The sequence below is a fragment of the Ursus arctos genome, unplaced genomic scaffold, assembly GCF_023065955.2.
Source record: "Ursus arctos isolate Adak ecotype North America unplaced genomic scaffold, UrsArc2.0 scaffold_7, whole genome shotgun sequence".
Lineage (NCBI taxonomy): Eukaryota > Metazoa > Chordata > Mammalia > Carnivora > Ursidae > Ursus > Ursus arctos.
The window spans coordinates 19,256,465-19,273,556 of NW_026623089.1; the positions used below are offsets into that span (position 1 = coordinate 19,256,465).

At 37.7% G+C, this 17,092-nt stretch overlaps 1 protein-coding gene across 2 annotated transcripts in view; it reads right to left on the reverse strand.

Annotated features, from left to right (window-relative positions):
• The window catches only part of MXI1 (MAX interactor 1, dimerization protein), a 79,914-nt gene that overhangs the window by 48,182 nt on the left and 14,640 nt on the right, over positions 1-17,092 (reverse strand). Inside the window, exons 1-2 of one of the 2 annotated variants that reach the window (XM_026494086.4) lie at positions 14,510-14,707; positions 13,175-13,307 (exon numbers count right to left, since the gene is read on the reverse strand). In XM_026494086.4, the coding sequence (XP_026349871.1) occupies positions 13,175-13,307; positions 14,510-14,582 (206 nt within the window). In that variant the 5' untranslated portion in view covers positions 14,583-14,707. Of the gene's footprint in view, positions 1-13,174; positions 13,308-14,509; positions 14,708-17,092 lie in introns of those variants that run through there. The other variant, XM_026494085.4, reaches the window with a different exon arrangement.

Consider the following 17,092-nt stretch of genomic DNA (forward strand, 5'->3'; position numbering starts at 1 on the left):
TTCAGCATCATATTAGAGGTCCTCGCCAATGAAATAAGACAGAAAAAAGAAACATTATACAGAATGGAAAGGAAGAAGTATAATATCTGTATTCAAACAACATCATTTATTATCTATTTAGAAAATCCTAAGGAATATACAAATTATTAGAACTAATATACCAAATTCAATTGCCACTTATAACACCATCAAAGATTAATAAATACCTAAGGATACATTTAACAAAGTATGTACATTACATTCTTAAAAACTACAAAATATTGCTGAACTATGAAAACATCTAAATAATTGAGTAAATGAAGAGACATACCATGTTCATGAATCAGAAGATTCAATATTATTCAGATGGGTAAGGTCTCTGTAAATTAATCTATAGATTCAGTGTAATCCCAATCAAAATTCTAATAGGCTTTATTGTAGAAACTGATGAGGAGATTCTATAATGTATGTTAAATTGCAAAAGACCTATAATAGTCAAAGGAACTTTTGAAAAAGAAGAACCACACTGAAGACTTACACTACTACCTGACTTCATGACTTATTTAAAAAAAAAAAAACACAAAACTACAACAAGGGTGCCTGGGTGGCTCAGTCGGTTAGGTGTCTGCCTTCAGCTCAGGTCATGATCTCCGGGTCCTGGACAGAGCTGGCATCAGGCTCCTTGCTCAGCAGGGAGTCATCTTCATCCTCTCCCTCTGCCCCTCTCCTCCCACTCATGCACTCTCTCTCTCTCTCAAATTTTAAGTAAATAAAATCTTAAAAAAAAAAAAACCTATAGTAATGAAGACACTGTGGTGTGAGAATAAAAATAAACACTTTGATCAATGGACCAATCATAAATTCACACATATGGGGTCAACTGATTTTTTACAAAGATCCTAAGGTAATTCAATGGAGAAAACAGAGTTTAAAAATATATATATATATTTGCCAAAAAATGAACTTTAGCCCTCACCTCACACCTTCTACAAAAATTAACTATAAATGAAACTTAGAAACCTAAAACTATAAGACTTCTAGGAGAAAAGAGAACATTTTTTGTGATTTTGGATTATGCAAAGATTTTTTTTAGGACATTAGAAGCATGAATAATAAAAGAGAAACATTATAATCTGAACTTCATCAAAATATGCAACTTTGGTTCTTCAAAAGACACTGTTAAGAAAATGATAAAGGCAAACCACTAGTAGGAGAAAACATTTGCAAAACACATATGTAATAAAGAACTTGTATCCAGAATTTACAAAGAACTCTTTTTTTTAAGTCTTTGTATTTTGGATAACAGTCTCTTTTTTTCGATTTTATTTAATTAATTAATTAATTTATTAATTTATTAATTTATTTATTTATTCGAGTGGGGAGGGGCAGAGGGAGAGGGAATCTCAAGCAGACTCCTAGCAGACTCTGTGCGGATCAAGCCCCTTGACATGACCTGAGCTGAAACCAAGACCTTAACATGACCTTGACATGACCTGAGCTGAAACGAAGAATCCAATGCTTAGCTGACTAAACCACCCAGGTGCCCCTAGACTTTACAAAGAACTCTTTACAGCTCAACAAGAAAACAAACAACTCAAAGGAAAAAAGGCAAAAAATATAATTAGACACTTCACCAAAGAAAATATATCAATAGCAAACAAGCCCATATAAAGATGCTCAAGATTATTAGTTATAAGGAAAATGCAATCTAAACCACAAGTTATCATGACACACCCACTAGAATGGCTAAAATTTAAGACTGATAATACCAAGTGCTATCCAGGTCACTTCACTGCTAGTCAGAATGTAAAATGTACAGACACTTACTATATGGCCTAGCAATTCTACTCCTAGGTATTTATCTAAGAAAATGAAAACATATATCCACAAAAGACCTGTCCATGAAAGTACATGGCATCTTTACTTATAATAGTTAAAAACTATATGCAACCTGAATGTCTATCAACTGGTGAATGGATAAACAAATTGTGGTAGATCCATACAATGGATTATTACTCAGCAATACAAAGGACTGAACTACTGAAACATAGAAAAACATGAATCTCAAAAAACACTATGCTAAGTGAAAGGAGTTTGACACAAAAAGAGTACATACATGATCCCACTTATATGAAACTCTAGAAATGGCAAAACTGCTGTGACAGAAAACATGAGAAGTTGCGAGGGCCAAGAGACAGAGGTAGGAAACTGACTGTAAAGAGGCATAAAGCAATGTTTTTAGGTGATAAACATGTTCTGTATGGTAATTTTGCTGGAGATTTCATGACTGTATACATATGTCAAGTCACTGAATAATACACTAAAAATTGGGGAATTTTATTGTATGGAAATTATATCCAAATAAAATTTATTTTTTAAAAAGTAATAAGCCTCATCCAGAAATTGAGGCAATAATCTAATGTACCACAAAGTACTCAAAAATAAGAACAAAATATTAATTCCTTATTGTGGGAGACTAATAATACAAAGTACTAGAATGTAGATAATTTAAAAACCTCATTCCTTTGGGAAATATCTATAATTATGTGTACTTAAAAAATTTTTTCATTTCTGGCGTATGATTAATCTGCTCTTAGTCAAGAGTATAGACAGTCAAGTCTTCATCTTCCATAACAAGAAATCAACAGATAATAAGCAGAATAAGCTTATTTTAAAAAAATTTTTTTAAAGATTTTATTTATTTGGAGAGAGAGAGAGAACAGGGGGAGGGGCAGAGGGAGAATCTCAAGCAGACTCCACACTGAGCACAGAGTCTGACACAGGGCTTGATCTCACAAGCCTGAGATCGTGATCTGAGTGGAAATTAAGAGTCAGACGCTTAACCGACTGAGCCACCCAAGCGCTTCCAGAATAAGCTTCTTATTTAGAAATATGAAAGCAGGGGCACCTGGCTGGCTCAGGCGGAAAAGCATGCAACTCTTCATCTTAGGGTCGTGAGGTCATGCCCCATGGTGGGTGTACAGATTACTTAAATAAGTAAAAACTTAAAAAAAAAGAAAAGAAAAAAGAAAGCAAAGAGCCAACAAACTGTTAAATTACTAGAAGTGGTAGCCTCTAGGAAGTAGAGACTGGAAGGGCAGAGATGAGGCAGAGAAATGTTATTCTTCTTTATATGCTATTTAGTATTAGCAGACTCTTACAACTATATACACCTATTACTTTTTTTTAAATGTTATGAATTTAAAATAAAAGATAACTACTTCACTTTCTATTCTTAGTAGTGCCAGAAATTAAGAAGCATCTAATACATACTAAAGTTACACATTATTCATGAAATCATCACTTTTTAGGTGAGAGAGCAATATTAAAAACTACAGAGAATTTTGAAAATTAAAATTATTGCTCTTAAGCATACTTCCAAAAGTTGAAACAGGACATTTAATGTGTGATGACACATAATATATGATAACATAGAGCAACATTCCAAAAACCTTTAAAAATGCAGAAAATATCCGTGATTTCCTTAACCTCTTGACTTCCAAATTGTAATCTGATATTTTAGGATAGAGTCAGGCATGAAATAAACATTTGATAGATACTTTGGAATGAAGAGAAATGAACAGTACCATAATTAACAGCATTAATTATAATAAATATAAACTCCACTTTTTTGAAGTTGATCCCAAGTTTTATTGTTAATATATTCCATTCTTCCCTATAGTACTAGAAGCAGACACAGATGTTATACATCTATTTCAAAGAATCTTACTGTCTAAGGCAAGTACATCACACAGAAAAGTCATTCTCAAAGGAAGTAAGGGAGGAGAGGCTGGCAGGATAGCTGAATCTCCTTGTTTTGGTAGCTGCAGGAGAATGGAGGAGGTACCTTTTTCCAACCAACCACACTCCCTACTCCTAACCCCTTACTGGTTTATTTCAAGTTTTGAAGGCCTCATTGTTTAATATTCATTCATTTCACCTTCAGTTCTTTTTAGCACCTGTCACATCTTCAGACTCATCTTACTGCAATAAACAGCAACAGCAATTTTTTTAAAAGTTTTACTGAGGTATAATTTACATACTATAAAATTCACCCATTTTAAGGGTACAGTTCAATGAGCTTCAGTAAATTTATACAGCTGCATAACCTTTACCACAATCCAGTGTTAGGACACTTCTATCACCCCAAAGTTCCTTTATGCCCATTTGTAGTCAATCTCCATTCCCATCCCTAGCCTACCACTGATCTACTTTCTAATTCCTATAGTTTTGCCTTTTTTTAGAATAAATTTCACAAAATGGAATCATACAATATGCACTGCTATGTATCTGACTCTGTTTAATGTTTTTGTGGTTCATCTACTTTGTTATATGTATGAGTAGTTTGTTTACTTTTATTGCTGGAGAGTATTCCACTGTCTGAACATACTACATTTTGCTTGTCCATTCATTTACCAGCTTATGGATATTTTGTTTCCAGCTTTTGGTGGTTATGAATAATGCTATGACTATTCACATTCAAGTGTTCCCGTGAACATGCAGAGTAGAGACCTTCATCTCACAGGACAGTACATCACGCTTGTTACACTCTACCATCAAGTTATTCACCACATGTATGAAAAGGACCAACAGTATGAAATACATACCGGTACTTAATAAGTTAATATTAAATTCCTAGTGATACTTACGTGTTTGTTTAAAGAATAAAAGAAACACGTTACTCAGCTATTCTAATAATATGGGCTTCAACTTCAATGTTAAAAACACAAACATAACTTGGTACCCAGTAAGTATACCTGCCACAAATAAACTGACAATGAGAATGATATTAAACACCCCAGAACAACTTCATACAAAACAATCAATTGTGCCTAAGTTTCTCTAAAAGTCTTTTCAAAAATATGTCAACATTTCACTTAAAAATACCTTCAGATGTACATGATCATGCTCAAAGTATTCAGCCATTCATTTATTTAGTATTTAATGAGGACCTACACTAGGAATATAGATACTCCAAAATTACAAAGTCCCTGTCCTCTTATAGTTCACATTCCATCATCCACCTTTTGCCAATAAATAAATAAATAAGGCATGACTTATTAAGAAAATTACAACTATGTAACATACACTATGGCATTTTATCTTTACATTGTTAGATAACCACCACGTAATTCTATTTATTTACACACACTTAAAAATATTTAAATTTTATATAGATAAATTGTTTTGCTTCTTTAAATGGATTAAATATGGTACTTGTGATAAATTCCATAAAAATATTAGACTTTGAGCTTTTGGGAACCTCCCTAATAGACAATGATTCTATAGAAAAATGAGATTCAAATACTTCTTTTTGGGTTATAGTACTATTTCCAGGAAAGTAATAAGCCTTCCAAAGGACAACTGACTGGATAACATGTTAAAATGATAATATAAGAACACCAAATTGTTTTAGAGCCAGGCCAGAAATCTAAATTTTAAATTGTAACTTCTGTGCATTGACTGTTACCAACAAAGACTACACAAACCAATCCTAGCAGATCCAGTATTAACAACAATATATCGTCCAAAGTTTTTGTGAAATCTGAAGATCACTTTTTTTTTCTGTTATTCATATTGAAGATATATACTCCCACACAAGATTATGGTAATCCAAATTAAAAACCTCAAAATTCACATTTCCCCTAATACCAAGACAAACTTACTACATTTTACCCTCTAGTTTCTTACTACATAAAAAGAAAGGTTCTTTACAGTTCCTCAAAGAGAATCCTAATTGTCTCTGTTTAATTAGTCAAAATAAGAAAAAAGGAAAATCAGTTGCTTTATCAAAATACATTAACTGAGACAAAAATTATGTTCTTTGGGCATCTGGGTGACTCAGTGAGTTAAGCGCCTGCCTTTGGCTCAGGTCCTCATCCCACAGTCCTAGGATTGAGTCCTTCATTAGGCTTCCTGCTCTGTGGGGAGACTGCTTCTTCCTGCTTCTGCCTCTCTCTGTTTCTCATGAGTAAATAAATAAAATCTTAAAAGATAAATAAAATAAAATTACGTTCTTCTATAATTTAAAAATGCCCATTTCAAATGGCTTCAAAGCTCTCATCATGCGGCCTCCACAAATGGTGTTTACATAGTGTTTTCAAAAAATTATCAAAAATATTTCCCATAATAAAGAAACATAAGGAAATAAATACCACACAGAAACCTTTTTATCCAATGTCATAAAACTAAATAAAAAGAAAACCCACAACACCTTTCCCCAGAAATGTAATAACATTAACAAAATTATCTACCAAACCAAATATATTCTCTTATAAGAAATTAGTTACTTAGATAAAACATAAGGAATTTCACTTGTACTAAGTTATGGAATCCCTATGTCTCCTTGAATGTATGTCAAAGTTAATGAATAAATATATACTGTGAATCTGTAACATTTCTACAACAATGTACTGTAATCTCCTCTATAAATTTAAATAATTTAATCTGTATACGGTCATCTGACAAATAAAAATAGCCATGTTTATAACACCTTACTGACTTGTATAATTTACCATTTTATTATATACGTATTTTTCCAAATACACCATAAGCTCCTCTATGGTAGGGAAGCATGTTCCATGTACACAGTGTAAGTTCGGTAAATTTGGTTACTAATTACCTTTAAGAAAGCAGTTTCAATAACTAGTGAAAAAGGAAGGAAATTGCAAAAGTTGAAAAAGCACTGGTGGGAAAGCATTAAAGCAGCAGATGCAGACCACACGTTTCAGGCATTTGGCAGAGCAGAAAAGGAAAGTGCTAACACATAAATTTCAGGTTACAGTCATTAAGTCTTACTTTTTAAGTAAATTATTACTAAGGGCTGTTTGCTGATCTCAGAGAAACAAATTCCAGGGATTTGTCTCATCTCCTAGTTCTACCTGTGCAAGTTACCTTGCATGCCAATCCAGTTTCCTCATCAAAAAAATAAGGAAAATATTTTCATTTTACCTCACAGAACTGTTCTGAAATTCAAATGAGGTAATAATGTACATTAAAGGGCTTTACAGACAAGTAATATCTTAAACACAAGATGTTACTATAATTATTATTATTGAATATGGATCGTACCCTTTGACCCAACAATTTTAATTCTTCAGGTTTATCCTAAGGATCTAAGGGGACAGATGCACAAAGGTATCTGCAAAAAGATGTTCAGAGCAGCCCTGTTTTCAATGAAAAAATACCTAAAAATAAATGTCATCAATGGATATTTATTATATACCAAATTATGGTATACGCATGAAACAGAATATGATGCTATAATTAAAAATGATTTAATAGATGTGTATGAACATGAGAAAAAAGTTCAAGGTAAGATAAAGCAAGAGGTTCAACTTTTGAGATGTCCTCCTTCATCTATCAAACTTAATCAGGTCCTCCCTGTTATACTCCTCATAGGATCATCTATTTTTCCTATATTAAACTCATCACAGTTTGAAATGATATATCTATGTTTACTTGATAACATGTGTTTCCTTCATTAAATGGTAATGAAGATGGAGTACACGCACATACATGCGTGCACACACACACACTCTCTCTCTCACACACACACAAACCCCTACATAAATATGCAGAGAGGGGAAAAAAGCTGCCAGAATTTTAAAATGTAGGGAGCCAAAATGAAAAATAAAAACAATCTAACAAAAAAAAATATGCAGGCTTATATTACATCAGCACTACTGATCAAAAATGAGATCTGGAAATACATTTGGTCAAACGACACCATCAAAGCTCTTTGATTAGTATCTGGAAAACTGTCTTCACTTAAGAAGTGACAAAGACTCACGCTATGTCCAAAAGAAAGTAACGCGGTTTCCTTTCTAAGGAGAAATATAGAAGAAAAAGCTTTCTTCAGGTCAACAGTCTCATCTGGTTAGAATGATGCATATTCTGCTGAAAATCCAGCTTGATATGAAATCAACCACCACCTACAGCTAAATAGGTATCTCTTACCATCTCTAGGCCCCATGAGTTTTAATCATAAAATGAGTGATAATATCTTACCTTCATAAAGCACAGAACCATACTGAATCAAATCTTGAATTCCTTTTTTATAATTTGTGATCTTCCACATCATGTATTCAATATTCTGGAAAAAGGTAGCTAATCAAATAGGAACAGAAGCAGCTGTCCTACTGACTTACAAGGCATGCTCATCAAGTCTCCTTGAAACAATACTTCCATAAGGGAATATGTCCTTTAGAAACTGTGCAACAGCAAACTTATGCTTCAATGAAGCATTTAATGGAAAGTCTGGGTTTATTTAGAGTGAGGTATATAAATAATTCTTGAAAATTTTTTATTTAAACTCAGTTTTAGGGGAAGACAGAATATCACAGAAAACATCATACGGGAGGTGTTAATCATTCAACATTCGGAAAACACTGAAGAACAATATTAACATCAGAGAGTCTAACTGTTACTAATCTCTACTTTTGTCCTGATACTCTAGGAGTTATCTATTTGATAGAGACTCGGAAACTATTTCTTGATATAGAAAATTGAAAAGCATGGAATAGTAAAAAGAAATTTCACAATAAAAATAAGTTTTCATTCAACCATTCAGTGAACAAATAGGTACATATTTAAGAATAAAAACAGAAGATATAACAAATTTCAAATTACGTCTCCTGGAAAAAAATCCTCTACAACTATCCTTAAAAAAAAAAAAATTCACCACTACTTTCCCCCAAAACTAATAATCCATGAAAAAGACAACCAAAAAGGCTTTAAAGCTGAAAATATACAATATATACAAATATACAATCATTCCCTCTAAGACTAAAACATTTCATGATTCTGTAGTTTTAGAAAAGTTAAACTAAAACCTTCCAAGCAAAAGGGAAGTTGTTTTGTTTGCTTTCTAATGCTTTCAGTCCTAGAAGGTAGAACTGAAATGTGGCTGCTATTGCGAGATTCCTTAATATCCAAAGGATACCAAATAGAATAAATTTTTCATCAACTTAAAATTCAAACATAAATTGGTACTTACTATTACTTTCTACATCACCTTAAAACAATGCAATTACTATGTGTCAAAGGATCATGTCAACATTTATTGCCCATATTGACAGACTTATGGTTCTTGCAGATACGTTTTAATATTTTATTGTCATGACAGGATGACAAGTGTTCTTTAAAATTAATTGCAACATTCTATAGTCTACTATAATATACTTACATATAATAAACATTTAAAAGAACTGGCAGTTGGAGATTTTTGTCCTTCAAATACTACATATTATCTATCTTTCCAAATATATTATCATTAACATCCTTTAGAATACAATGTAATCAGTTTGCCAAAGCAGGAGTTGTATCATTTCTCCTTCCGGACTTTAATATGGTACTTAGCACAAAAGAGAAACTCAGTTCCACAGAGGGCAGTCTACCTGGAGTTTGAAAACCTTGCATTTTTTAAGAAACACCTACTATGTACAAGGCATTGTGATAGATACTGAGGATCAATCCTTAAGCAGAAGAGATTCAATTCCTGCCTTCATGGAGTTTTTAGTCCAATGAATGAGACATAAATTTATCAACCAGAGAACTGTATTTCTACAAACTATGAAAAATACCATGAAGGAAAAGTAGGGGTGCCATCATGTGAACACCTTATCTACTTTGGCTGATGAGGAAAGGATTCCCTGAAGAAGTTATGATTGAGTTGAAATAAGAGTGTTATTAGATAGAGACAACTTGGCAAAAGGGGAAAGAACAGTATACACACAAAGACCTTGAAGTAGGAGGAAACATGGTGTATTGAAGGAACTGAAAGAAAGCTATGCTAGCCAATATAATTCATCGGAATTGTATATGGATCAGGAGTAGTTGTATGGATACCAGTTAGAAGGTTACAACAGTTCTCCAGGTGAGAGATAGATGGTATCTCATTAGGATGGAAGTAATGAAGATAAGGGAAAAGAAGGTAGATTCAAGAGATATTTAGGAGAAAATCAGTGTTACAACGAAGCCAGGTAGAGTAGTATTAGTAGAGTTTTAAAGATGACAGATCTTGAAATTTTTCAGTTGTGAGACCAAAAAGTAAAAAGCCAGGAATTTGAGCTTATGTGATGATCCTCAATGAGCCAGATAGCAATTGCAGCCAGGTTTTCTAACTGCAGTAACATCTTAGGAAGGGTGATTTTAGGAAATGTGCCAGAAAAACATGACCAAGACTATAGTAAAGTCAACCATATTTAAAAAAGAATTACATATTATAGGTCCCACTTCTGAATTGTCAGTTAGAAGGATACCAAATGATAAAATCACAGGGATTTTCAAGGTACATGCTTGTAATATCACATTATATCATTTATTTTCTCTCCTTTGTACTTCTGTGAAAATAAGATTTCAAGACTTATAATATTAGAAGTTAACATTCAGCATAAACTTACAAAACAACATTTTATATCAGGAAGAACATATTATACCTGAGAATATTAGGGGGGAAAAAGCCAACCAACATTATATGTGAAAGATGCTAAAATGTCAGGAAAACAAATGTCATCTTATGGCAGACAAGATATCAACGTCCAAGATGCATAAGAGTAACAGCAACTTCCACACAAGTAGCTTTTTGATCAAGAAAATAAGAGATGCTCATAACTCTATTCCTTTCCTTGTTTCAGATGACTAATAAATGGAAAATTTTTACAAGTCTTCTTTCTTTCTGCTTTATGTAACCAATATAATAAAACTTCTACGAAATTCAGTAATAGGCCTAAAATTAACAGAAGTCCCTAAGGTCTCCTTCAAATGGACTAACAACCCCATTTCTCACATATCCCAGCATTGGAAATTGGTCCTTGGCTCCTCTATTCCATGAAGCAGAAGTTTTAACAAATGGTAAGGAAAAATAATTTCTAGTGTTTCACTTTAACATAACTAGTTCTCATCTACCGGCCCCAGTCTAAACCCCACACACGGGTGGACCTTAATATATTTTAAAATCTATTTCTTTCTCTTTCTTTTCCTTTCCTTATTACTTATATTCCTATGAAAAATTATCTTCCTTAGTCTTGGGTGGTCCAATGTACACATAATTATTTTCCCATAGGTACTGTAAGAACATGGCATGCCTGTAGTTTTACAAATTTTCTGATATGCTATGCTAAAACATACAGTAATTAGCCCTGTGGTCCCACACATAATAGTAGAATCCTAACAGGAACTCTACCATGAAACAGACACCACTTAGTCAAAACCCCAAACTGAGCAAAGTATAAGTCAATAGATGACAAAGACTTATTAATGACCTGTAACATAACTGGTAAAATCTAGAAATGTATATCTTATTTATGTATCTATAATCCTTAAATTATTAGTTACAATGCTGCATCTGCAATGATGGAGTGGTATACAGACTAAACTAATATTGTAACTGATCTCTAAAACTGTCAGTAAATCAGTGTCATAGAACTTCAGGGGAAAAAGGGACCTTGGTACATATGTAGTCCATCCCTTCATTTTACAGATGAGAAGAGGGACGAAGAGAAAATATAATAAGATCATTTACCTGATTTCTACAAAATAGGAAAGACCCAGTAAATACTTGTAGCATGACAAAACCCAGGTCTGGTTTCCTATCTGATACTCTTTGCATGTCTCTAAATAAAACAAACAAACCCTTTTTTAATCTACACATGGATTGAAAAACCCATGAATTCATTTTTTTTTAATAATGATTTTTTATTATATTATGTTAGCCACCATACAGTACATCCCCGTGAAAAACCCATGAATTCAAATTCTTGAAATATAGATCCTAACTGCTGACACCTTAACCAGAGAAACAGTGAAAAACAAGAAAATTTATATTTCTTTGTTTAATGCTGCATATCATATTACATATTTTCATTCCAAACCTATCACACCATAAAACACCCTCTAGACTGATACATAAACATAAATACAGCATATTAAGCTGATAGATAACTGTTTTTATAATTTTAAAAATTAAGTTAAAAAAACACAGAATAGTCCTAATGAAGAAGCTAAAAAAGGAAACACACAGCTTTAAAGATTAGTCAAAGGGGGAAGAGTGAATCCTAGTTTTGCCTCAGCAATGTCAAAAATGCAGAGTGGGAAGATCCAACCTTTTGAGCTCTAATTATTATCTGTAGGAGCCTCAAGTTTCCTGCATCTATTAGTAAGAGCCCCTATTCCTGCTCTCTCCCTAACCTACTTCCCCAAGTGGCTACCCAACTACCTGTCTGGAGTTCCCCAAACTCTTCAGGCAACCTTAGTTATCCAGAGATTGCTCTCTGCCTCTCCAAAATAAATGCTTACATTCTCTAGACAAAGCTTTGGGAATCAGGAAAAAAGGTTTCATTTAATTCCTCTTGCCAATGGAAAAAAACAGCATCTGTTGATTTTAAGATGGCCTGTTAAAAACTTCCTATGAGTTGAATCCTTAGAATTCACCGGCCCTCTGGGACAAAACACTGAAAAGACAGCCAGGCACTACCAAAAGTTTTAAAAAAACGGAAGTCAACTGTATCTGAGTACATCCGACAAGCATTTCCTAGGGATCTCTTTGGACTGAAAAATAAGCTTCCTCCTTTCTTTCTTCCTTCCTTCCTTCCTCCCTCCCTCCCTCCCTTTCTTTTTTCTTTAAAAGCTCCCTTACCACCTCAATCTTACCAAATAAGAGACACAACTTTCATAGCATGGTCTTCCCTTTCACCCTTAAACAACATATAGACCATGCCCACTAACTTCCTACTCTAACCAAATATTTTTATTCCTTTAACAAAACCCTTGATTCTGCTTTATATCCTGCCTGAGCTATTTTTGGTTTTTAAAAATTCTTGGATCGTCCAAGTTTAAAGCTGGCCCAAGATTACTTTTATCGTGTGGTTGCACGAATGGACACATGCTGTCAAGTCTCTCAATTTATTGTCCCTCTCAGTCACAGACCTCCCCACTTAATAAATCCAGCAAGAACTCTTTGGTTGTCTTCTGGATTCTTTTCCTTCCCTTCTGCACAAAGTCAGGTTATGATATCTAGATTTTATTAATTTAAAAGGGTCAAATCTCCAGGGATGGTGGTAAAGAAACTCATTTGGCTATTCAGTGTTGCTCCAGACTTGATATTAGAGAACTGAGGTGAATAGGGCCTGCACTTTTGCCTAAGTGTGTGCTCCCTCCCTCCAGCTGCCCTTTCTAAACCTCCCCAGCTTGCTACCTGTTGGCAGTGCTGGTGTTGCTGCTTCCGTTGCTGTGTTTCTGAGCTCGGCTCAATCTCCTTGGGGGCTTTGAATGCTGCAGCCGGGGGCTCGGCATGGAGGGGAACGTTGAGGCATAGCCATGTTCACACTCTAAAGAGACAGCAAGAAAAAAAGACATGATAACAGGAATGTACCCAAATCCATGGATCCACAGATCTGAAGTCCTTGCAGTAACACGTTGCTGAAAACAGCAGAAGAAAAGGAGGTAATATTTTTCCACTTTCAGGTTGGAAGATAAAATTCTCAGGCCTTGCCAGGACATCGATCCTGTAACATTATATATACAGACCCAACCCACCACCTGAAAGGTGTTAGAGGTACTTCCTCTAAAGCAAGTGATTTCTCCATCCTCTCCAAAATCGTCTTCTCCAAGAATTCTTGACTGAAACACACTAATTTCTGAGACTAGTTACCATCACCTCAATTATTTCACCTGCCTCAAAACCGCCCTTTAACTCTCCTCCTTCTAGGTCTCTCACTAAGCGCTCCATCTTCACGGATTTCAAACCATTCAATTGCCGCATCTCGGGGGACATTTTCTCCCCTGACAGCGTAATTTCCAGAGTTCCTACTCTTCACCCCTTGCCTTTTCACGGCTCTTCTAGTCCCGGGTCCCTAAATGGGGTCCCGCCTCCTCCTACCTCAGTTTCTCAGAGGGCCCTTCCCCACAGGTGTGCAGCCTCCTTCCCACCGGCTCCCAGCCTCGCCTCCTTCACCCCTACCTGCACCGCCGACACCCCTCCCTTCCGTTCTTTCCTCCCAAGTCCTCGGGCTGGCGCCCACTCTCAACACACTCCCTACCTCCGCTCTGGCCCACCTCCCCTCTGCCCCCAGATCCCTGGCCCCCCTTCCTACCTCCCCCCATCCTCCCCGCTCACGCGCCCTCTCCCGCACCCCTCCCCACCCTCTCTCCCCTCACGCGCGCACCTCCCCTCACACGCGCTCCTCACACGCACCCCCGCCTCCCCGCACGCACGCACCTGTCGCACGCGCACCGCTCCTCACACACGCACCCTCCCTTCCCTCACACACCCCTGCTCGCACACGCACCTCCCCTCACACACGCACTCCTCACTCACACTCATGCACGCACCTCTCCTTACACACGCACCCCTCACGCACGCAGCCCGCCTCCCCTGCTCACGCACGTACCCCGCTCCTCACACGCGCACCCCTTCTCGCACCCCCCTCCTCACACGCGCACCCTCCCTCCCCTCACACGTCGCACCGCACTCCCCGCGCGGAGTGCGCGGGCTAAGGTGGTGGCGGAGGCGGCGGCGTCGAGCCGTTACCTCGGTCCCGGCGCTCCAAAAACTCGGCCGCCTCAAGCAGGCGCTGCACGTTGATCATCCGCACCCTCTCCATGGGCACCGCTGGCGGCGACCGGGGCCTCTCCGCGCTCCCTTCCCCGGCCGACAGGAGGCGCCGCAACTGCGGCTACAGGCCGGCGCCGCCCCGGGACATGTGCGGCGGGCGGGCGGGCCAGCCCGGCCGCGGCTCGGCGCGCTCTCCGCCGCCCCTGCCGCCCCCGCCGTGCCCGCCGCGCCCGCCGCCGCCGGCAGCCCGCGCGCGGTTTGTTTACCTCTCCGCGCGAGCACGGGGGAGGGGCGGGCGCAGCACCGAGGCCCGCCCCATCCCGCCCCTTCCTCTGCTTCCTGGGAAATGTAGTCCCGCCCCTCCCACTGCACACCGGGAGTGGTAGTACACACACACCACTTCAGTGCGCCTGCGTTCTGCCGAATCCCCGCAATGGCAGCTGGGAAATGTAGTCCCATTCGACTTTGGTCTCCAGGGTGTAAAGACTTACGAAGTTATGTGGGCTTTACTACTGGGAAGGAAGAATTTGAGCCAGTTCCCGGGAAGCTCTTTTCTCAGCGACTTCCGGCGGGTGCCCAGGACCTAGAGCATTCTTTATCTAAGTGACATGTTCTAGTCCTCTATCTACTACTAGTTTTTCATGTAACTTCAATGCTTCAGTTTCCCCATCGCAAAACGTGCTGTTCGACTGGCGCACACACAGCATTTGAAAAGCCAAGATCACTGTTCAGAAACAAGGGATGATCCCATCAGTACCACAGAAAGTTTCCATGAGGCCCTTCTTCCACTTTGGCTTCCACATAGAGGTAGTTATGTTTTTCGTGGGGTTTTTTAATGGTATGTTTAAAAACTTATTTTGCCTCAGGACCTCGCTAGTGACTTTAGAGGCTAGAAATCCTCTCTGGTGTTGCAAGTGAAGGACATAATTCAGTGGGTAAGTGATTTGGTGCTAAAGTCACAAACGGTTCAGTTCAAATCCTGACTCTGCTACTTACACTACCTGTCTGGACTCTTCAGGTCTCATTTTCCTAATGTATAAAATAGGTACAATTACTCCATTTATCCAAACATTGAGTGCCTGCCATGTGCCAGGCACTGTACTAGACATAATGTGTACAGTAATGAGAGAAATAGACATTGACCCTACTCTCAAGGAGTCTATAGTCAGTAGGGCTTATTGTGAAGATTAAAGTAAAAAATTCCAGCAAATTAGTACCTGCCACTCAGTTAATGGAAGCTATGATGATTGTTTCCTCTCTTGTTCTCCTCCATAGAGAGGAACTGAAAACAGTGGCTAAAGAGAGCAGGGACCACTTTAAAGGATTGCCAATGGCTACCCTCTCTGCCATTCTCTTTCCAAGTCCTCAACCTAACAAGTCCTCAAAATCTAGACCAGAGTTTCTCAACCTCTGCATTACTGACATTTTGGGCAAATAATTCAGGATGGTAGGGGGCAGGGGTAGACTTGTGCTTTGTAGGATGTTCAGCAGCATTCCTGGTCTCTACCCACTAGATGCCAGTAGCACACTACCAACCAAAAAGGTCTCCAAACATTGCCAAATGTCCACGGGGGCACAAAATCACTCCCAGTTGAGAACCATTGGTCTAGGGAGAGGAAGGGCAAGAGGGTCATAACTGTTGAATGCTCTAGGAGCAAGCTGGGAATTGTATAAATATCCATAACTTTTTCCCACCCTGATTATTTTAACCTGCTGGTGGACATCCAAAATAACAGGAAGCTCTTGGTGAGGGGAGAATTTCCCTTCCCTATGGTCACTCCAGTGGCTACTGCAGAAAATATCATCTCAGAATGAAAATCTTACTCTCAAAAATGTCATGAGATTCATGCTGCATTTTAATGCCCTCTCTCTCTCTCACACTCACTCTTGTTCTTTTTTTTTTTTTTCAAAGTGAACAAGATTTCCAATGAGGTCAAAAGCTGCAAAATTGTGCCAGCCCTTTAAATATTACACTTGGCACCACATTTAAGAATGAAATAGATGTTCCATCAAATGCAGGGAGACCCAATACGAGAGGTGTTCCCAAGCTGTTCACAGGAGAGTTTATTTTTTTTGTAAAGACTTTGAAATAGGGACTTTACTTTTTCTGTGATTGGCTAGGTCACTTCAGATCTGGGCTTTCCCATTGGGTATCGGTCACAACCACTCTTGACAAGGGACATGTTGAGTAAAGGGAAGAATGGAATTATTTAAAAGAAAATAGCTATTCACTAAGATGCGTTAGTTGAGGGAAGAAATTATTAGGTTGAAAGTTAGTTTCTACCACTTGTAGACTCCTTAAGCTTTAGATCCCAAATTGCTAACAGCTACTATAGGAATTTAAAAGAGGTAGATTAATGGCAAATAAAAGTCTCCCCAATGGGAGATAAACCATGTGACATGCAATCAAAAAAAAAAAATACGAACTGAAAATACACATGGGTTTAAATCTATAGATCATAGGGGCGCTTGGGTGGCACAGCGGTTAAGCGTCTGCCTTCGGCTCAGGGCGTGATCCCGGCATTATGGGATCGAGCCCCACATCAGGCTCTTCTGCTA